General features: G+C 41.5%; 1 protein-coding gene and 1 long non-coding RNA gene across 2 annotated transcripts in view; both read right to left on the bottom strand.

Annotated features, from left to right (window-relative positions):
- Positions 1 to 22,929, bottom strand: part of LOC133460831 (uncharacterized) — a 57,060-nt gene that overhangs the window by 18,371 nt on the left and 15,760 nt on the right. Inside the window, exons 12-25 of the mRNA XM_061741594.1 lie at positions 21,824 to 21,895; positions 10,366 to 10,923; positions 10,210 to 10,280; positions 9,913 to 10,077; positions 8,796 to 8,956; positions 7,318 to 7,522; positions 7,032 to 7,226; positions 5,316 to 5,475; positions 5,024 to 5,234; positions 3,620 to 3,800; positions 2,088 to 2,291; positions 1,835 to 1,985; positions 1,633 to 1,688; positions 1,425 to 1,517 (exon numbers count right to left, since the gene is read on the bottom strand). Coding sequence (XP_061597578.1) covers positions 1,425 to 1,517; positions 1,633 to 1,688; positions 1,835 to 1,985; positions 2,088 to 2,291; positions 3,620 to 3,800; positions 5,024 to 5,234; positions 5,316 to 5,475; positions 7,032 to 7,226; positions 7,318 to 7,522; positions 8,796 to 8,956; positions 9,913 to 10,077; positions 10,210 to 10,280; positions 10,366 to 10,923; positions 21,824 to 21,895 — 2,483 coding nt within the window. The remainder of the gene's footprint in view (positions 1 to 1,424; positions 1,518 to 1,632; positions 1,689 to 1,834; positions 1,986 to 2,087; positions 2,292 to 3,619; positions 3,801 to 5,023; positions 5,235 to 5,315; positions 5,476 to 7,031; positions 7,227 to 7,317; positions 7,523 to 8,795; positions 8,957 to 9,912; positions 10,078 to 10,209; positions 10,281 to 10,365; positions 10,924 to 21,823; positions 21,896 to 22,929) is intronic.
- LOC133461268 (uncharacterized) lies at positions 14,517 to 17,845 on the bottom strand. The gene is made up of 3 exons (XR_009784176.1): positions 17,793 to 17,845; positions 16,003 to 16,078; positions 14,517 to 15,059 (listed from the first exon to the last, which is right to left on the bottom strand). It is a non-coding gene; the product is annotated as an uncharacterized LOC133461268 (long non-coding RNA).

Here is a 22,929-nt window from a genome sequence, read left to right as displayed (position 1 = left end):
CTCAGCCTCCCGGGGAAAGTCTACGCCAGGGTACTGGAGAGGAGATTACGGCCGATAGTCGAACCTCGGATTCAGGAGGAACAATGCGGTTTTCGTCCCGGTCGTGGAACACTGGACCAGCTCTATACCCTCCGCAGGGTGCTCGAGGGTTCATGGGAATTTGCCCAACCAGTCTACATGTGTTTTGTGGATCTGGAGAAGGCATTCGACCATGTCCCTCGTGCCATTCTGTGGGGGGTGCTGAGTGAGTATGGAGTCCGGGGCCCTCTGCTAAGGGCTGTCCGGTCTCTGTATGATCGAAGCAGGAGTCTGGTTCGCATTGCCGGCAGTAAGTCAGACTTGTTCCCGGTGCATGTTGGACTCCAGCAGGGCTGCCCTTTGTCACCGGTCCTGTTCATAATTTTTATGGACAGGATTTCTAGGCGCAGCCAGGGGCCGGAGGGGATCCGGTTTGGGAACCTCAGGATTTCATCTCTGCTTTTTGCAGATGATGTTGTCCTGTTGGCTTCATCAGACCGGGACCTCCAGCATGTGCTGGGGCGGTTTGCGGCCGAGTGCGACGCGGCAGGGATGAGAATCAGCACCTCCAAGACCGAGGCCATGGTTCTCGACCGGAAAAGGGTGGCATGCCTTCTCCGGGTGGGTGGAGAAGTCCTGCCTCAGGTGGAGGAGTTCAAGTATCTCGGGGTCTTGTTCACGAGTGAGGGAACGATGGAGCGTGAGGTTGACAGACGGATCGGTGCAGCGTCCGCAGTAATGCGGTCGATGTACTGGACCGTCGTGGTAAAGAGGGAGCTGAGCCGAAAGGCGAAGCTCTCGATTTACCGGTCAATCTACGCCCCTACCCTCACCTATGGTCATGAACTTTGGGTAGTGACCGAAAGGACGAGATCGCAGATACAAGCGGCCGAGATGAGTTTCCTCCGCAGGGTGGCTGGACGCTCCCTTAGAGATAGGGTGAGGAGTTCGGTCACCCGGGAGGAGCTCGGAGTCGAGCCGCTACTCCTCCACATTGAGAGGAGTCAGCTGAGGTGGCTTGGGCATCTGTACCGGATGCCTCCTGGACGCCTCCCTAAGGAGGTGTTCCAGGCATGTCCCACCGGGAGGAGACCCCGGGGAAGACCCAGGACACGCTGGAGAGACTATGTCTCTCGGCTGGCCTGGGAACGCCTCGGACTCCCCCCGGAAGAGCTGGAGGAAGTGTCTGGGGTGAAGGAAGTCTGGGCATCCCTGCTGAGGCTGCTGCCCCCGCGACCCGGTAACGGATAAGCGGGAGAAGATGAGTGAGTGAGTGAGAATACTAGTATTAATATGTTGCATAGCTACACAGTCATATAATTCATGCAACAGCTCAAAAAACTGTTTTAATAACACTATGCGGTACGTGGTCCTGAAATTAAATGGTTAGAGGACTCGTGTTCTACCTTCGGTGGCTTTGGCTCGTCCTTGATGATCTCTGGGGTAACAGAGTTAGCGAGGCTCTCATCGTATTCCTCATCGACCGGCTCTTCTTTCAGCTTGATGTGGAGTCGAGAGAGACATCGATTAGCTGAGAAACATTTTTAAAAACAAGACTTGAACATTACTCATGCAACTAAAACAAAAGTCCTCCATCTCGAGGATGTCACTCACGCAGCCCAAACTCGCCAGCACCGGCTTCACCTCATCGGAATCAACTGAAGACATTTCTACGAAAAAACATCAAAAACAAGATGAAAACTTGATTAAAACTCCTCAAAAGGCCCCCCAAACAATCTTTTTTACCAGCGGAGGAATGGATCACTGGAAATAAACGCAGCGAGGGAAACACACACGGCAGAAGATGGCGTAGTACCTGAGGCATAGAGGGACTGGGCTCCGTCCATCGTCACACATCGGTAGCTGCAGAAGAAGTCCACCTTCCCCTTGGGGTTTATTTTCTCCAGCATATCCAGCATCTTATGAGGTGTGTGGCACATTGAGCAAAGCTGCGGCGTCTCCACCTTCTACAAACCCAGACATAACAAACAGGGAAGTCACATATCTCTACGGTCATGAATCAGTCATTTAATGACGCCCTGAAACACAGTTTTTACAGTTTTCTGCACCTCTTTGAACTTGTGAAGACAGTCGTCTCCGCAGATGGTCACGGGGCCGTCCTCCAGTTTAACCGTGAGCCATTTGTGGGGGCAGAGGGCACCGCACATGTCGCAGCAGGAGCAGGGAATGTTGTTGACTTTGTGGTAGTTGATGAGGCAGGACTTGCTGCAGAGGCTGTGGACCTCGTCACGGAGGGTCATGTTGAACGAACACTGAGAAGAAGAAGAGGGCGGGTTTGGTTCCAGGGTGTCTACAGGTTTGACCAAGTTAGATTTCAGGCTTTTTTAATACAACTTTCAAACTAAATTTAAGACCAAAAAGACAGTCACACACTTTGAAACCAATGTAACAGTTGAAACCAAAGCTCACTTATGTTACTTAAAGCACTTGACACAAAACTCTCAGTTACACGCGCACAATACTATCTCACTCAGAATATAATACTCTCTCTCTTTGATGGAGGCTGGCATTGGCAGGCTGTAATAAAAGCTTTGTGTTTTCCGCTCTACATATCTCTTTGATCCCCATTGAGCCCAACTTTAAACATTTACAGCAAACCTGTACGTCTCGCTGTCATCTTTGGGCATCTTAGCTTTCAGCCGCCACGAGATACTGGAATTTTCGAGCCATTTGTCGCTAAATTTACATTTATTTCATATGTGCTTGACTTGTCTCGAGACTACGCCGACTAAGAAATCCAGCGCTGAGGTCGAGGTTGCCAGATCTGGCTAACAGGTTCCAGCCCAAACGCGATGTAAAACCCACCGAACTAATGAAAAACCAGCCCAAATCATACACTCTATGTTAAAACCCTAAATTATTAAATGCGTAATACATTTCAAGCTTCACAACACCACTAAATAGTCAAAAAATTTCAGGCTCCAAACAAAGACTAGAATTAAACAGAGTAGATTAAAGCAAATAAAATATCAGTGAGTTTATTGTGTAAGTTTCTACTTTTCTCTGCCATAATGGAAACTTTTTTGTTAATAATTTATCCTCAATATTTTGTAAAAACCAGGAAAAGCGGCCTAAATTTTATCAACCCACCCAGTTTTATATTTTTCCGCCCACTTGGGAGGAAACCCGCTCAACCTGGCAACACTGACTGAGGTGTCTAACAACTGGTAAACAGATTTATTTCTCCTCAAAACAATTAAAAAAACTTTTCCTTTTCAAAGTGTAAGAAAACTTTTTAAATGATGACTGATAAATTCCCTCTGAAATTAATATTCAAAAATTAAGACCCTTGGATTGAGATTTAAGACAAATTAAGACAGTTAAAGGCTTTATTTTAGCAAAATGGGATTTAAGACTTTTTAAGGATCCGAGGCTGCCCTGAGTTGAAACCTGCAGCACCTGATGGGGGTGAGGTTTTCTTGTTCTTGCTACCCTCATATGTAATGTACATCCAACACCATCATCATAATATATAAAACATCCAGCTGATTTTGTGCCCCTTTTATATCAACACATGCCAACTCCCATAAAAAAACATAAAAACAAAGAAACTAAAGAAGCCTGTCTCTCATTTCCTTACGTAGCAGTATTTGCCACACATCTTGCACAGGGAGGACGGACCGTCCTGTTGGTGCAGCGGCTTTGCAGCAGCCATCCGCTTGGATTTGATGGAGGAGAGGCACGCTTCGCTGCACAGCTCCATCATGGTTCCCGTACTGTCCACGGGGGACAGGATGACGCTTTGAGGTCTTTCGATGACCCTGATGAATCAAGGAAAACAGGGAAAGAGATTCAGAGCCATGTGATCATTATCCTGCAACAGAGGCTTTTTAAAAATGGGTTCAATTATTTTTAAGAAGCTCAGCTGGCCCTTCTGAACTTAAGGATGTAATGTAATGTACTTCCGTGTGTCAAAGTGGTTTACAGTAAGTAATAGATAAAAAGGAGGATAAATAAAAACAATCAAAAACAATAAAAGACAACAAATCTAATAAGATAAAAATGGACGGAGGAGGGTTGGTCATCCCAGTGTTTATATTTTGACCCCTGGACCTCCAGCAGAAGTTGATTGGTTGACCTCAGCGCTCTACTGGGAGTACGGACAGTTAAAAGCTCGGATAAATACAAGGGTGAGAGGCCGTTAAGAGCTTTAAAAACTAACATCAAAAGTTTAAAATCAATTCTATAAAGGACGGGAAGCCGATGAAGGGAGTTAAGGACAGGAGTGACGTGCACACGTCTCTCGGTGTTGGTTAAACGACGGGCAGCAGCATTTTGGACCAACTGAAGGCGATTAAGAGAAGGCTGGGAGACTCCAAGTCCAAGCGTGAGCTGATTAGGGCATAATTGAGGATATGAGGATATTCTTGTGTAGTCAATAACCTGCTTTTGGATACAGTATATGACTTAATGTTCAAGATTTTTTAATGTAGCCAGACAAAACATCCGGATTCTTCTCCTCTTCAATAGAAAGACCTTCCTCTGGATTAGACTCCAATTTCCAGGGGTTAGTAAAACAAATAGCCAAAAAAGAAAAAAACTGGGCAATGCCCAGGACTGACTTAGTCTGACTGACTTTATCACTCTGTTATAAAAATGGGGAGGGGGGGGGGATAAATAAAATAATCGGGGATAAAAATTAGATCAAGAAAAAAAACTGCCTGAGAAAAGTGACGTTGACAGAGAGACAACCAGACTGGTGTCATTAAAAGACATTCAAAATGACTGCGATGGAGCAGGTGAAGCAGCTTCATGAGCGTATCATTGCATAAAGCCCCGCCCCCACCCCGCTGTGATTGGATATGTCCCCTCTGTGGCGATGGAGGGAGCGGTTTGTACGGCTAAGCAGTGATTATATAGGAAGAAACCCAATAAAAACATGTTTTCTATAAAGTAAATAAAGGAAAACATCTCATTATTTTCTACCACTGTGGTTGCAAACTACGATGCAACCCCCCTATGAAGCGGAGGAGGATTTACTCACTTAGAGCAGTTGTGGCACTTCTTGGGGTTAGTGTTGGGATGTTTCTCCGAGACACAAGCTGCAGAACAGAAAGCCTCTCGTGGGTTCTTCAGCTTAAAAACGGTGCACCCTTTCCTCATCTTTTTCTTGCAGATGCAACATTTTAAATCCGAGGTTGCGATGAAGAGTGTCGGCGCATCCTCCGATTCAGTGGACGTGGAGTTTTTCTTTCCTGATGGCCCAGAATAAAAAAAGGATTAAACCTGAGAAACATCACTTCCAGCAACCAAGCTTTATCCGAGGTGTCCAGTACCTGGCGGCTCCAGCAGGATGTTGGGCAGCAGCTTGTGGGTCCTCACACAGTAGGCGCTGCAGAAGAGCTCCACCACGTTGTCGCCGCTCTTGTGGACGACCATTCTTGACATGGGCTTAGAGCAGTGGCACAGCGTGCACTGGTGCGGCGTCTGGATGCCCTGCAGGAGGACAGAGCAGCGTCACGGACTAAATGCTTTCTTTCCGTCTGATGGTTAAACATTTAAAGAAGCTTTTAAATAATATTCAATGTAGGAAGAGGTCTGACCAGACTGGGGAACCATCAAAATGCATCTTACACACGGTGCTACGTTGCCAGAATGCACCAGTCGGGTAGTTTGTAGTTTTTTTCTATTGAGACCTGTTGTGAGGCCGATATAGTTCTACTTAAAGTCGCCTCTGCAAGTTTTTCTGTGTAAGTGTTGCTACGGTGACTTACCCAAGATGTACGTTGTATGAGGAGATTTTGGTGCACTTCTACACAAAATGACTGCATTGAACGAGGAGGCGGTTAAAGCAGCAAAACAGTTTGCAAAGCGTGATCAGCTTCTGTCTAGTGATCACCGATTTGTTCGTGTATCCATAATTTCTTGGCAGAAATGCAAAAAAAAAAAAACTTTTTATAGCGTGAGCTGGACTCTTTTGACAGCTGTCCCAAACTAAAACATATTTTATTGCTGCCACTCCTTCATTTGACTGGATTTGTTGGTTTGAAAATGTACAGTTGAATATCTATCTTTTGGTCCTTGCAGCTCGGTTTGGAGTTGTCTGTGTTCATGAAACAGCTCTGTCCTTCACAGAAAGTCTGCAGAAATTCAACCAATCAGAAAACATTCTTTTATTTTCAAGGGCGTTAAACACTTGTAATATTATCAACCCTCTAGAAGCATGACGAGGGTAAAACTATCCGATACTCAGCGGTGACATAAAACCACTACAGATGAGGAAGTAACGAGGTTCCCTGCAGCAGCAGTGAAGTACCGCCTGACGTCACAGTCCCTGGTTCCCCTTAATTTGTTTTTAAATCCATAAACACAGTCCACTATAGGGCTGGGGGATATGACCTGAAATCAATATTGCCATAAATGGGGCAGTTTTACCTCGATAACGATAAATGCACGATTATTCCGACCCTGTGTGTGCGTGTGATGTGTCTTGTAATTTGTTGTAAGGTGAACTTTTTACAGACCAAGCAGCACATCTACCATCTCCTCCGGGTTCTACATCTTTGGTGTTGTTTTCTTCTTCGTTTGTGTCACACAGTCAAATACGTCAGAGCAGCTTCGCTCCAACCTCCTACTTCTGATCCCCGTACTGGATTGTGGTGGAAAAGAAACTGGACCAAGTTGAGTCGAGCCGAGTAGGTACCAGTGGAAAAGTGCTATTAGATCATCTCCGTTACGCATTCATGACGCGCTTGAAGCTGTAACTCAGACTTTACCCGGCAACAAAAAACTATTTTCTGACTCCAGACAGCTGCTCTGAGCTGAAAGTGCACAGTAGCATACCGTGACTCGTTTGTAAGATGGAGTTACTTTGCAGTTAAGTTAATTTCTCGAGGTGAGAAATGCCATGTGTGGCGCGAAAGTGTATGAACGTGTTGAAATGGTTGAGTCTCACACTAGACAGCCCTGTTATATCAGCCGCTTCTTCGTTTGAACCATGTACGCCGTCTTAAAGGAATTAAACTATCAGCACGCAGTAAACATTCCTTCACCTTTCTGAGCTCCTCCAAACATTCTGTGTCACAGATGCTTTTGGCGCCGTCCTGCAGCCTCAGCGTGAGCGGCTTTCTGCGGCAGACGGAGCTGCAGTTCTCGCAGACACCCACATTGTCTCTGCAGAAAACTTCCAGGCAGGTCTCGCTGCAGAAGCTGTGGATCCCCTCCTGCAGACTCAGCTCCAGGGATGTCTGCACAAGACGGCGATTAACCGAAAATGTTAACGGGCAAATTCAATAACAAACAATCTGAAATCTCGAAGGATCATGAGGATCATCTTACAGTGCAGGTTTTCTTGCATGTGCTGCAGAGTGACGGCAGGGTCTGGGTGGACATCGTTTGAGAGCAGCTGAGCTGAGACCTCGCTTTGATTCTCGTCTTAGCCTCCGACTTGAAGGAGCACAAGCAGGTCGGACTGCAGAAGTCCTTCATGGTGCCTTTAGGGTCCACGACTGCCATGATGAGGTCCAGCGGTTGCAATATCTCCCTGGTGGAGAAAGACAGCGGATAAGAAATCCGCTTCAACACAAATGTAACAACTGGCTGCATCAGAAAATCACCAGTTTTCCACCTCACATTAAAGCATCTCTTGTAACATATCTTTATGTGATTATATCCGTTTTAGAGCAAGGAGAGATTATTATGATCATTATGACCTGAAACAGCATATGCAGGCTTTTACTTAAACATCAGAGATATTTAACCGGGGATTCACACCGAAAGTGTCAAAAATAGCAAGAGCCGACGCCCGGAGCCATCGGGACATCTGGGTCCACAAAGTTCTGCGAACCTGGCAACTCCACGGGGAGTTTCGTCGTCTGATACCGGAGCTCCGTTTTGGTGTAGGAGAGTGAGTTTGATGCTCTTCTTAACAAGGCTGGTCCGCGGATGAACGGCATCCATCGGCGAGCCGTTGGTCCCGGTGAACGCTGCAGTCTGCTTGTGGTGAACACCACTGACACACCGGGTCGTACCAGGTTTGGTCATAATGTTTTAACTGTGTGTTGTGATCAATAAGCAGGAGTTCAGGTAGAAACATTTAGTTCAGGTAGAAAGGTTTAGTTCAGGTAGAAACATTTAGTTCAGGTAAAAACGGCAGTCACATCAGCAAAAATGCCAGTTTGCTGGATTAAATATATTAATTCCTGATAAAATAAATTTGTTAGTGCAGCTATGCTCATGTGTGCATGTGAATGAGTGTAAGTATGTGTGTACACAAAAGTACAACGTGCATTGAGGCTTCTTGCTTTGGGAATCCCGGTCTGTGATTGGACGCTGCCTCGGCGTGGCCGCTGCTCATTTGCATTAAGTCGAAATTCTCTTAACTTCAAATTGATGCTCTGGACGTCTCCAACGCCTCTTGCAGCGAGTTCTCATAGACAATGAATGGCAGCCAGACGCCTATGACACTTTCGGTGTGAATGCATCATCAGCCACAAAATATATTAAAAGACTCAAATAGGTAAATATGAGGGTAAAGTCTATAATCTATTACAACAGCAGCAGGTTTAACCCTGTAAATGTATTTTTAATCCCACTTCTCTTGTTTCCAAGGAGGTAAAAATAAAAGATTACAGTGGTTTAAAAACAGACATTTTAAGACCTCGAGGCCTCGAGTCAGAAAGATGAAAATGATGGTGATGAAAATGGGAAAAAATTGGGGATAAAAATATGGAGAGAAAAAAAAAAAAAAAAAAAAAAACTACGACTGCATTACTTGGTTACAGAAATACTACAGAGCACGTTAACGGAGCACTAACTTGCAACAGTAGTGACACGTCCTCACGGCTGCTTTGTTGTACGGAAACATCTCAAACAGGCAGTTTTTGGAGCAGAAGACGTCCGTGAAGCCCTTTTTCTGGAAGGCCGTTTGTCCTTTCATCATGTTCTTCTTGCAGTGGGAGCAGATCATGTTCACGACCTGAAAAAAAATAAATACATTTAAAGAAAAGCGTTATTGTTAACTCCATTTGCAGCTGAACCAAAGTGATTATAACATCAGAATTCAATGAAGAACAGCTTAATAAGTTTTATGCCTAATTTTCACATCTATTAGCAATCTAATTAGATCTTTATTGTCATTGTTATATAACAACCACATTAAAAGTACCATCAGTCAGTGCTTAACAATAAATAGATAAATACTATAGTATATAAAACATTTACACACAACATAAAATAAAACAAAATAACTGATTATCTGGAGCAGATTTTCTATCAAAGTATATGGTTTATGCAGACTTTAAATGATCTGATTTCACTTCATTAGTCCAAAAACATATCATTTAGTTCCTACAACTAAATTTACCACCAATGAGCCCACAAGGCTGCTGCTCCCTTTACTCAGTCAAAGCAAGTCAAAAATAAATGAAAAAAAAATAATTCATTGGTGTTTTTTCACAAACCAAATATTTCACAAAAGCTTCACTAAAGATTTCCAGACATGCTTCAGTGGAAAGTAAACAAGATTCACTCCTGACATTTTGCTGAGATCAGCTGACGAACAAACAACCAGCCTGGGGCCCTCCAGGAGTGGAAGGGCCGTGGTAACGCTTCGTTGAGGGCCCCATGAGATCCCACTAGGTCCCATTAGGCCCCATTAGGCCCCATGAGATCCCATCAGGACCCATCAGGCCCCAGCAGGCCCCATCATCCCATTAGACCATATTTTTGTGAGGTTATGAGCTTAATCATAAGGCTTTGAGTTCATGTAAAAGTTACGCGGTAATCTGCTTGTTAAAGACGTATTTCTCATCATGTCTAGTCTGTTTCTTATGGAAAGAAACTCTCCTCATATGCATTTGAAATTTCCTTTGAAAACTGAATTGCATACCCATAGAAGCTCCTGCTGTGAAGCGTGTCAGCGGGTTTTCTTACCTTGGCAGAGCTGGGCTCATTAGCCGGTTCTTTGGGCAATTCTGTGGGCAGTTCTGTGGGCGGAGCCGTCGTCTCGCTCTCGCTCCTGGAATCGGTGCTAACTTTAACCGCCGGCTTGTTGGGCGAGGATAACCGGGGAGCATAGACTGACGCCTGCAAATTGGCCTGTGTTTGAAACAGCCCCCCAATAAAAGAGAAAACACTTATTAAAAATAAAAAGGTTTCTGTGCAGAAAATAACATGGTTTTATTATAAAGGTTGATGTAAAATCATCATTCCTTGCTGCAGGACACTCACCATGTCGAGTTTTGTGATCAATACCCTCACTTCTTTGATCCCCATCTCAGCAGGTGACAAGTTTTTCTTTTCTACACAGAACAACATAAATCATTGACCACTTGTATACAAGCCGACGTTGCCGTGACGACGGTTGTTGCACCGGATTTATCTCACCTGGAGGCGGAGAGGAAGAGGAGTCGTTGTGGTCAACATCATCCCAGTCAGCTTGTTCTGCCTCTCCGTCGTCAGAGTCGTTGTCCTCCGGGGGGGCGGGGCTCGTCTCAGCGCTGCGCCTGCGAGGAGACGGGACCTTGGTCGCCCCGTCGCAGCCGTTAAGCTCTGGCGTCGCCTCCTCCCCATCAGCACCGGCAGCAGGTCCACCCACATCGCTGTCGGCACCGTTTTCTTCATTTCTCTTCTCTTGGTCATCGTCGCCTGTGTCCGAGTTGAGGTTTAAGTCCACATTCATGTCATCGTAGTCGCTAAAGGAAACGTCCAGATCCCCGTCTTCCCTCGGAGACGCTCCCTCCTCGGGTGGAGACGCGGGTCTCTGCACCGGCGTCTCCTCTGGTCGGCCGTCGGTTTCCGCGGTTTGTGTCGAGGTTTCTCCGTTTTCATCCCCCTTCTTCTTGCTGCTGTCTCCCTTCTTCTTTCTGCTGTCTCGCTTCTTCCCAGCAGCCTCTCTGCTTTTTCTTTTAGTGGATGAAAAGAAGCCTGTTGAGTTGGAGGAACCTGGAGGATACAGGGAGAAAGGTTTGTGAGAACGGCACCTACACTCGGTCATAAATATTTAATCTGCACTTCGGTTTTTCTAAGAAGTCAAAAACATTTTCTGTTTTGTTCCTGTGGGGTTTCTTTTAAATCTGTAGTAAAAAAAAAATCCTCTCGATAACTAACTTGCAACTTTATTGCTTGTACTTTGACATAAAAAACTTTTGAGCTCTGGATGACACTGAAGCAAGAAAAAAAACTGTGTTGATTGCTACAAATACTCCAAAAATCCCTATTGTGTGAATGCTGAGAAGCTTTCACACCGTCAAGATATCCCAAATGTCTATTTGTTCACATCACTGAGTCTATTTATCACATTTTTTACTTAAAAACCTTCAAAACTGTTTGTTTTGTTTCCTCCTTGAAATGGATATTTGGATCTGCTTCAGATTTTCTGTACTTTAAGAACTACATTTAGTTTGCCACATTTTTAAAGGTAGTATTGAACTTTAAAAAGGGAACAAGAGTCTGGGCTTTTACTGCACTCATTTTTGAGCAGTTTCACTTGTCGGTTTTTATTTATTTTATTAATTCTTTTAATATCACATACACATTTATTTTATTTAAAAGTCATTATTGTCAGGGCATTAGTTTAAGAAGGATATGTGAACACCTCAATCACTCCCTTCTACATCAGTAAACTTATGTATTAGGTACCATCACACCAGTAAACTTGTTTGTTTGGTGTTATTTCGTTTCCTGGAGGGAACAGCAACCTAAGGAGTAGCGACCAGGGTTGCCAGATCTGACAGAAGTGAGTGAAATGTATTTCACGCACTATAGAGGCTGACGGTGTTTCAAAGGAAGGATGTGTATAATGTGTGTCCAGTCGGTACGGTATAAACGGTGAGATTTAAAATCCTCTCCATAATGAGCCGCCATGCGCTGCAGTGATTTGCGCGCCTCCCGCCACATGGCTGCAGTTCGAGCGTGGTCTGGTCGCGTCAATGGCGTGGGTAGAGATTCTACTCAGGGCCAAACCTAAAACTAGCTAAGACTCTTTCAGCCCGGAACATCAGATAATTTAAAGCGATTTCACAAAATAACTGAGCAAATAAGCAGAACTGGCAACCCCGGTATTGACGTAAACTACCTTCCGTTAATCTAACTTTGCTCTCCAACATGTTTTTTAATTTTTTTTATTCCCAGATCATGAAGCGAATAGCTTTAATCTGAATACATATTTAATTAGATTAAAGTCAATAATCAGATCGCAGTCCACATGAACATATTCGGTGTCATAAACCATAAAGATTTTCCCAAACAATGACATCCTATTTTCACGTTGGAAAGTTCTTTCTAGGGCTAATTTTTACTTTACACAAAACAATCAACAAAATAAACTGTATGATAGGATTCATGCTGAATAAGTGCATATTTATGAAGAGATAACAGGAACACAATGCAAGCAAAGCAATAACTAGGCTAAATTAGTCATTATATATCAGACATGTACAAAATATACAACTTCTTGAACATAGATAAGAAGAAAAGCAGATTCCAGCAGGACAAACAAAAGAAAACAGCACTTTTCCTTCTCTAAACACTCTCTACCGTCTACCGACACCTAACAGAGGACTTTCCCTGCTCCCCGGGCTCGGAGGTGCTGCAGGGATGCAGCTCTCCATCCATCTTACCAGGAACTTCGGATACTTCTATATACGCGCTTAAGTGTTTTTGTACGGCTGCACATTCCTCTGGCGTCCAGCTTCTGTTGACGGCAGTTTCCTTATCTGAGGACACAAGAGGATCACACAGGTCTGAGAACTGAGCAGACCAACAATTATTGTGATGCCGACGTGCTTGTGATTTTTGTACTTTTTAGGCCTAAAGAGAAAATCTCACCTTTAAATCTGGCTGATGTCCTCCGAATTATGCCACTGGAGGTGGCCGTCACGCCGTCCGCAATGTCTTTCTTCAGATCTTTGGGCATGACAGAAAATGGAAACAGAAAATACTTCAAAGTAGTACTCAAAGACGGGTATTTAGATGAAAAATATGAAGTGGAACTGGAACTTTTATACGCATCTTCTGCCATAATTCTAATATACAGAGTTATAAAAGCAGTTTAAAAAAAAAAATCCTCCTCTTTGTGGAGAAACAGGCAAGAACCAGCACGAGTGGTGAAATCAAGTTACAAACAAATGTAGCTGAAGGTCCATTCTGAAGTTAAAACAATCATAGGTGTATTATTAGATGGCTACAAGAAAATAACTATGTTAAGCCTCTTACAAGACTCTAAGATCTTTTTCCGCCTCAGTGACAGTCTGGACAGGGTCCCTGCAAACTAACCAAAGCCATTTGCCAAATTTTAAGGACAAAAATGCATAAAAATGTCGGTTTTTACAGGTTTCTCCGTCGGCCGGCTGCCGTCCATCATCAAATACGTATAAATCTACTGGTGGTGTTGCACAAAAAAAGTCCCAACCATCCCATAATAAATGCAAGATTTTATTTTTATGGGCAAATTTGGTCTTGCATGAATGGGCCAGTTTAAAACATGAACCATCCATTACTTCACCACAAGCAAATATACAGTTTTTATTATTGTGGCACCAAAAAGCTACAGAGCAACAGATCGTCTGATCAAAGCAGGGCAGGCCTGCTCTAAACGCAGAACAGACGCTTTGCGTTGGGCCTCATCTTCCAGTGGGGGCCACACTTTGCGTATATGTGCCATAGATGCACATATGCGCAAAGTGAGGCGAAGGAAAGAAAGGAGACCTCTAATCTGACCATGCAATGATTGACAGCCCTTGACATCTGACCAATCAGAGGGGTGCATGTGCAGGCAGAATCCTGCAGATCTGCAGACGGTGAGATTTAAACATGTCGTCCAAAAGACAAAAGTCACGAATCAGGAGCAAGAGAAGAAAAAAAAAAAAAGGTAAGACACAAGAAAACTCTGAAGGTGGGTTTGTTGTTGAAATAAAACACCTAAACTGCTGCAAATTACACAGGAATCTCTGTCCAGACTGGAGGATTGTGTTTTTCCAGCGACTCTGATGAACATTTATTAAATGCCTTCTTAACGCTCGGTGCATTCACCTCTGTTGAAGAGAGTGGTCACATGACCAGTTGCTGGTCGTATATATAAAAGCTATAAACTTTGGCCAATATATAATAAATTGGCTATAGCTTTATATCAATTTATATTGTTAAGAAGCTGACCCGGATTTGTTTATTTCAGGTCTACGTTTTTTTTTATATTTATTTATTTATTTCAGGTTGAATTTAAAAAAAAAAATGGATTTGAGTCATACAGTCAAACTACTTTATCTATACTTACAGTTCACTTGTAATTAAATGAGTTTTTTGACTTCTAAACTGAAAATCTCCTTATACGTGGGCCAACTCTTAAGGGTGTTAAACCTTAGCCATTTTTACACCCGACTTCCTGCCAGCTCGACCTGCCGCCTGCCGTGTGATGCAGATTCTCTGCGCTCCATTGCCAAAAACAGACCTGACATTTGATGGCTGCTTCTGGGACGTTTTTGAAACGCTCAGAAGTTTCTAAAAAAAATCCCACAATGCTTAGAGTCCCGTCTTACCTTGTTTAGGTAGCTTAAGCTTATCCTTAAGCTTGCAGATCTTGCGATGTTTCTTCATCGAGCTCTCCAAACAACACGTGTAGCAGTACTCGCAGCGTATCCGTCTTCTTCCATCAGATTTTCTCTTCGGCTTCCAGGGGATGATTTCGCATTTGTAGATTTTCAAACCGTTTGTGTCATGCTTCAAGTTCCCCTTATTTTTGATGTATTGAAAATGAAGTAGCCTTTCCTTAGAGATCTCTGAAAAGCTCATAGCTTTCACGACATTTGCTTCATCTTTGTGTTTGGCCAACAGATGTCTCGACAGTTTCTGATAAGCCTTTCCACAATATAAGCAGTAATTCTCCACGATGTAATTTCCCCCAGAATTTTTCTTCTTGTTGGGAATTAGATTCTGATAGAACAATGGATCTTCCTCAGGCAGCGACATCTCTTTGTCGTTCATGTCAGCGCCACCATCGGGAAACATTGACATGTTTTAAAGCTTCTTCTCGGAGGAGACTCGCACGAGCTCCAACTGTAGAACTTTGCATTTCCTACAAGACTCTTCAATCATTTGAAGAAAAGAAAAAGAGAGGAAACATCTAAAGTTAGTACTTTTTCCTTCCCTCGTTTACCGTCTACTGAATCTTAGAAAAACGGAGGTTTGGAGGATTTGAACAACTCAGGAAATTAGACAAATCTAGTGGTGAGCGACGTTAAACTACCATAATGGAGGAAAAACATGCAAAAAATATTTCAAAAACAATCAAAAGTTTGCATCTTAACATTCCCTTCAAGCCTCGCTAATGACTGCAACAGAGATTTTGATTCATCCACGCACAAACACTGAACCTAAAGATGTTTACTTCTTGGGTATCAAAAACAAAAATATAAAATGATGTTGAATTTTATACATGACCGGTCAAAAGTTTGAACACCCCCTCCCATCAAAGACTGAGAAAGTGTGTCCAAACTTTTGATTAGTGGTGTAAATACATCAAAATTCTTGTAAAAACACAACACAAACATAGGCAGCCACAATTACAGGTATTTGAAGTTTTACAGCTCGACTTCATTATAAGTAAACGGGATGAAAACAGACGTTTGTGTCAAAACACCAAATTCTAGGTGGTTATTTTCTGCGGCGCTGAGCTTCCTTTGCTTTTCTCTAACTACATGCAGCTCAGACATAAACAACAGAGTAAATAACTCGTATTTATCTGAGTTTTGCAGCAAGCTCCATCTCTTTCTACAAGACTTGAAAACAACACAACGGTGGCAGCAGCGAGAAAAACAAAGAAGAATAACAAATCACATTTCTCTGACGTCAAGCAAAGACTTGAAACATTCGGAGAGAGATGCAGGTCAGGGTAGCAGGTTTGACTCGGAACCAAAAAACAGCGTTAAATGCGACTTAAACCTCTGATTTTATAGCCTGCATGTGCATGAATCTTTTAAAAGTCTTACTAAGGTTTTAGGTGTAGAAGCTCCACGTCTCCATCATTACCTTTCTGCTGGCATCATCCCTGCTCAGGTCCTCCTAGCTGCGACTTCTGTTCAGGAGGAATCTAAGTGGTTGTTGCCTGAAATTCAAAGTAAAAGAGTTTAATACATGGTTAATATAAAACATTGTAAAAACAGTTTTCCTTAGCTAAAAACCCCAACATTACATATTTCCTTTCAGATACACAAACTATTTTTTGTGTCTCAAACTCAGGATTTCTCAGTCTGACAAAATCTGTATCTCCTTTTTGTAGAACATAGAAGTAACTTTAACAATCAGTTTTATTTTACTGGGTTATCCATGAGAGCAGCCGTGTCCGAGGTTTACTCTCGGGCCTCCGACAACTTATTTCTCTACGTGGAGGAGCAGCAGCTCTATGTTGTGTCTCTCCTGGATAGATGAAATGATCTCTCCATCCCTCAAGGGGAGTCCAGAGTCATTTCAGCTGGTTGTTTCCATCACATCCCAGTTCATGACCACAGGTTAGACGGGGACCATTGATCAGCTGGTGTAAGTGAGCAGTAACTACAGATTCTGCATAAATCTGCTGCTTCATTGCTCCCTCGCGTGTCAACGTCTAATCCCCAACTTGCAAAGGGCATCTTAAATGTGCATAACAATGTTATATGTACATAAGCGTTGTAAATGAATTATGTCAAACTGGGAAATATTATCTGCCAAAAATTAAATCTCTGCTGTGCTTCCCCCAAAAATACATACATATTTACTGGGGCAGCAAGAACATATAAAACATCTCTTATTGAGGTTTAAACTGTGCTTTACATAAAAGGGGATACAGATTGAGACAGTCTGAAACAATATTTGGCACTTTATTATCCCTAAATTATGATTACCATGTGATGAGTGTTTATTTTTGTTAAAAGGAAGTGGATAGATGAAGTTAAAGATGAATTATGTCAAACTGGGAAATATAATCTGCCAAAAACTGAATCTCTGCTGTGCTTTCCCCAAAAATACATGCATATTTACTGGAGCAGCAATAACATAAAACAAAACAACTCATATTGAGGTTTAAACTGTGCTTTACATAAACGGGGATACAGATTAAGACAGACTGAAACGATATTTGGCACTTTATCATCCCTAGATTATGATTACCATGCGATGAGCGATTATTTTCGCCAAAAGGAAGTATAAATCTCCATTATTTACATTAACTCCCAGCAGGTGTAGTAAAGAAAAGTGTTTGCTGTGATTCCTTGGCGTTAATCTGCGTCGAATGTCGACGTGATGACGTAGTTAAACAAACACAGTCTGGATCTCGTTTCCTGGCGTCGTTTGACTGTTATAAATGAGGTGGAAGCAACACAATAAACAGACTTTCTCCAAACATGTTTCCTCGTCTGGGTTTTGTAGCACGATTGACTCGTTTTTACAAGTTACAAGTTTTCTACTCGCTGTAAATACAACGTAATAACGCGTAAAGAAAATAAAAAGCGTTCTTACCACGACTTACAATATGCAACTTGACCAAAACATCCACAAAACATGTTCAATTTATCAAAATTGTTGCTTTTTGTCGCATTTTTCTGTTTAATATGGGGGGATGTGAACGCTGGGAGACGGATCCGCCTTTATGGAGTGGAGGGGGGGGTCAGTTCTTGTCGGGGTGCAATCCTCGCCGTGACACCGGCCCCCGTTAAACACGTAACGACGTTATTACTCACAAAGATAACATTAATGCTTGATCGGAAAAAAAACATTCCCGCCATTCAACACATTAATCGTCCGTCAGTCTCCAACAATCGTCGTTAGGAGGGGTGTTTACTTACATTCCTTGGTTTTCTAAGCGTTATTTCTGAGGGTGATTCTCAGAGTTTTTTTTGTTTTTTTTTTTTAAACCAAAAGGAAAGCACGCTGTCCGCACCAACGAAGAAGAGATGGTGTGTTCACGGCCCACGTAGATGTGGGTCATTTCAGCTGCGAACGTGAATTTAAAAGCTTTTCTTAACGTTAACCGCGTCGTTTGAGACTTGTATTCATTTTCCAAGTTAAATCATCCGTTTAATGGGCTGTTGCATGCAATTTAAGAACGTTACATTTTTTATTTAACGTTTATTTAACCAGGAAAATCCCATTGAGATTAAAAACCTCTTTTCCAAGGGAGACCTGGCCAAGATAGGCAGCAGCAATTACAACACAGTTATAAATGACGGAAAACACCAACAGATAAAATACAATTAAAATAAAATTAAAAAAGCAAGCAAATCACAAAAAACAGGTACATGTAATGGAGTCGGCCTCAAGTATTTTCAATTTAGATTTAAAATTTCTCAGAGAAATTAACTCTGTTAGCCTCCAGTAATCTTGTAATATGTTCCAGGCTGAAGGAGCAGGATAAACAAAGGCTCTTTTGCCCAGTTCAGTTCTGGCAAAAGGAACAGAAAGCAACAGGTATAGTCTTGTGAACGTAGCAAGTAAGAACCAGGACTTCTCTGCACAATCAAGGAGCAGATGTAAGAAGGCAGCAGACCAAGCATTGCCTTATATATAAAAGTATACCAATGACTGAGCCTTCGGGTGGCCAGAGAAGACACTCCAACCCGAGAGTATAGCTCACAGTGATGTGTCAATGGTTGGTTAAAAGCGAAGCTGATGACACATTACGAATAATAGTAGCGTGCAGGGTCTATCTAACGCTGCTGCTCTACAGCTGCAAAAACGGGATACAGAGGATTAAACTAAACCAGATCAAATGAAGAAAGATAATACAATAAACCCACCTGTTGCTGTCATGGCGATGATGTTCTCGTGCTGGTATTGATGAAATCCATCTCTGTCTTGAGGAAGTTAACTTTTTGTGACACACTGGACAGTGACATTTAGGAAACGCCAATCAAATCCCGAGTTATTGGGAGGTTATTTGTAATGTTGTTAAAATGTTAGGGGCCGTTTTCAAAACCCCATACCACTTATTCTATCAGTAGCCTATGTACCGATTTTACCAAAATATAGTATTCCATATGTATATATTATTATACATGTATTTGTGTCATTTTTAATATGAGTTTACATTTAAATATGAGTAAAATTTAAAAAAAATTATATATATATATAAATACAAATATTTCTACTGAGAGGTTGCAGCAATAACAGAGCTTTACTAAAATCATAAATCCCCTAACTTGGGACAGTACCACTCCGCACCACCTGGTGGCGCCACTGCAGCAGTCCTTTCTGTCAACCACTAGTAAATTGAAAAAGAAAGCGGCTGTTGCAGAGTAGCTCCAGATAAAGCTGCTAACTATGGGACAAAGATTTAAATTAGAGATTGTAATAAATGTAAAGATAGATATTGAAACTATTGAACATGTATTTTTTGATTGTCATTATATTAGAACTTTTTGAGGATGTTTTCAAAGCTGGACCTCAGAAAGACACTCAAGCACTAATCTTAAACCTCCACACTCTTAAAATAGGGGTTTTGTTGCAGGAACAAAAGAGGGATGTTATATAATATAATCACCTTACTCTCTGGGTGATTTTGTAGCTGTTGTTTATATGTAATATATGCTCGGTCATGTTAGTTACATGTTGACCAAAATATTTGTCTGACTATGTAATGATGGATTTTGTCATTTAAATTGTGATGTAATAAAAAAAAAACCTGCTAACTATGGAGGATCAAAACTGACATAATAAAAAAATGTATATTTCTGCTTTTATCTTTAATTACGTCAGTTTTGGTGGTCAATACCAACAGATGGAAACACACCTAAAACAGTTTTGATGTCAGACTTAGAATCAACATTTTAAGCAAAAGACACATTCACCCAGAATGTCACAATTTGATCCATTATTTAATAAAAAGTTAATTTTATGGCAGTTTGTTAAGTTCAAAAGAGTAGATAGGGACTTTTTTTGTTTTTTTGTTGTTTTTTTTTGTCATCACAGAAACCGCACCGAGTGCTGTGATTTATTTGATATATTTAGGCGATTTTACCCATTTTCGATGGAGACCCAAAGTTTTCAGGGGGTCCAAAAGACCTCAAGAAAAGTAAACACACTGTTTTAGAAGTTCTGGAGGAAATAATGAGACATGGTGATATTAAGTTCCCAAGATAGCAAATACTTCTTGTCCAACATTGACCCAGTTTACGAGCAAGTATATATACGTTTCCTGTATTTTGAATAATTTTGCAGTATAGTTTTTCTCGTTTTAGTGATAGTATGATGTACCCTGAGGTGTCCCTCTGTTTCAGCTCAGCAAGGAACTGATTTGACTTCCACCTGAAACATTAGAAGTCCTCAGATAGATGCTGAGCTTTATTTGTTTTAACGTGCACTTTTAGAACATTGATGGAGCACATATCTTTAGTTTCCCGTTTCTTGTTACATTACAACAGATTTGATAGCTGTTTTTTGCACATTAATTACTGTTTACTTCATGCAAACTTATGCTAAATGCACATTCTTGACATTTGGCTGTTTATAATCAGAAATACTGCACATTGTTCTTTGTGTTCTTTTTTCTTTATTAACATTTTTCACAAATTATTATTGTTTACATATTGCAAAGTGCATTTAGTTATTTTCCTTTTGATATATTTGGCTATTTTTATACTGAATGTAGATAGTTTACCTCATTGTGTTTATTGCTATATGTTGCATGCTGCTTTTGTGTTTCCTTTTTTATTTTTATACATTATATTTTATATATTTGACAGTTTATATCGTCTATTGTTCAACTGTAAACAAAACGTCTCAGTTCACTCATTTTTTACACTGCCAAAACTATAATGAGGCCATTTTCAGACTATTTCTCTAGTTTTAAGAGTTTTAGTCAAGAAAATCTTTCTTACTCCATTGATTAAGATATTTTTGCTCATAATAAGACAAATTTCACAAAATTTAGGAATATTATGCTTATTTCTAGCAGGGCTGTTTTTGCAGTATACTAATTTAATACGGTGCATAATGGTAGAAGCTGATGATGTAAGTGCTAAATGCCAGAGCCGAAGGATGACTTGTAGACACACAGCCTTCTGTAGTGAAAACCATAAATATTTTATTGGCAGAATCCCTTCAAAGAGATAAAAAAAAACAACATTTAGCACAGTTTATCCAAGTGGCCAAATGGAGTGTCTGCCTGGTACCACCCACACTAAACCAACTTGTCTTTTAGTAATCTGAATTTTTGCACATGCCAATTTAAAAAAAATCAACTGATTTGAGTTAAACTGTTTCCATTTTCTAAGTACTGATATTTTTCTTCCTTCTGCTTGGAGAACGAGGAAGTCAGATTTTTTCTGCAGCATCAGCGGTACTGTTTTGTGTGGAATTGCACTTCAGCTTCTGTTTTTGATGGTTCAGCATCTTGATCAACTTCTACAATAAAATAAAATTTTTCCATCTTTTACCGTCACTGAAATGCAACTTTCAGTTTTGAATTCCTTCAACTTTGTTTTCAGGCGTTTAACTATTACTGTTAAAATATTACCTTCTTCAGAGTTACGGGACGATTTTCAGCTCCCAGCCTTTACTCTACATTTCCAGAGGAAATGTATTATTTAACTCACTCTTTTTTTAATTGTCCTTTATTTGGAGGAATGAAGTTCAAACAATGAAACAACTGGTTTGTTCGCATGATGACGGGTTTGATGAGCACAGACATATCATCAGCTTCAGCACCAGAGAAAGTAACTCAGAAATGTAACTTCTAGTGGGATATTTTGTGTGTGTGTGTGTGTGTGTGTGTGTGTGTGTGTGTGTGTGTGTGTGTGTGTGTGTGTGTGTGTGTGTGTGTGTGTGTGTGTGTGTGTGTGTGTGTGTGTGTGTGTGTGTGTGTGTGTGTGTTACACACCAGCCTCCTGAAGAGAGTTTAACGCGTCTTCATCCTCAGCTTCACTCTCCGGTTCCTCAGGCTGCAGTACGTCTTGCAAGAAAAGTAAGAGAAAACATCTGGGTAAAATCATCTGCAGCAGGTTCGACACAGTTTTTTCAAAATTAAAAAGAAAAAAAGAAGAAAGAAAATGCAGCAACTCTGTGGTTTTCAGAAATGGGAGAAATTTTTCAAAGAAATCCAGAAACCAGAGCAAAGACGAATGAAATTCAGCATCAACATCTCGAGATGACCAGTGCCGGTTTGTCCTTGAAGATGCTGGAAATGACTGAACTGAACCTTCGGAGCTGCGGTAGTTCACCACCTCAGAAATATGCCTCAAACTGCCCTCTGATGTTAATTAACAATACAAGTCCTTTAATTTGTTACCTCAAAAATATAAAAAAGAAGAGCAACCCTTCCTGCCTCGTTCCGGGTCTAACTTCAGCAGCTGAGTGATGTCATGAAACAGCTTTACCTTAAATCCACCACATAGAGCATAACGATAAGATATTGTAGGTCAACGAAAAAAAAAAGAATATTTGACAAGATTCAGCTTATAAAACAATAATTCCAGCAGAAGAGCCACAATGAGATGACGACACATGTCTTTGCATCTCACGGTGAGACACTTTTAATATTTGATCGAGCTCAAGCCTCTGGCAACACAGCCCTTGAGGCTTCATGGCGTTACCATGGTAACTCATCAACCTATTACATCTAGTCTCTGAAATCTAAATTGCTGATTGACTGATCAGATGATTTTCACTCGATATTCAAAGGTTACGTTCATTAAAGGGTTATCTGGAGTTATTTTCTTGAATCACTGCGGGTCCAGAGGTGATTCTAATCCGACGTGACGATTACGTTACTCCTCCTCCTGATTTTTTTTTTTTGTAAGGTGGTGTTTTGTGCTCATGTTTTTGCCTCTTTAAGTACATTTTTTAGCTTCTATCTGGACGGCCGCACAGGGAATCTGATGCAGATGAGTTTGTGCATAAACAAAAAGGTCAACCACTGATTGGCGTCAAATGAATGTAAAAACAACTGAGTCAAAATGTTGTAAAAAGTAGTAAAAACAAATACCC

Source organism: Cololabis saira, chromosome 15 (genome assembly GCF_033807715.1).
Source record: "Cololabis saira isolate AMF1-May2022 chromosome 15, fColSai1.1, whole genome shotgun sequence".
NCBI classification, from domain to species: domain Eukaryota; kingdom Metazoa; phylum Chordata; class Actinopteri; order Beloniformes; family Belonidae; genus Cololabis; species Cololabis saira.
Note: the sequence above shows the minus strand (reverse complement) of the source record. Positions and strands in the feature narration are given on the sequence as shown.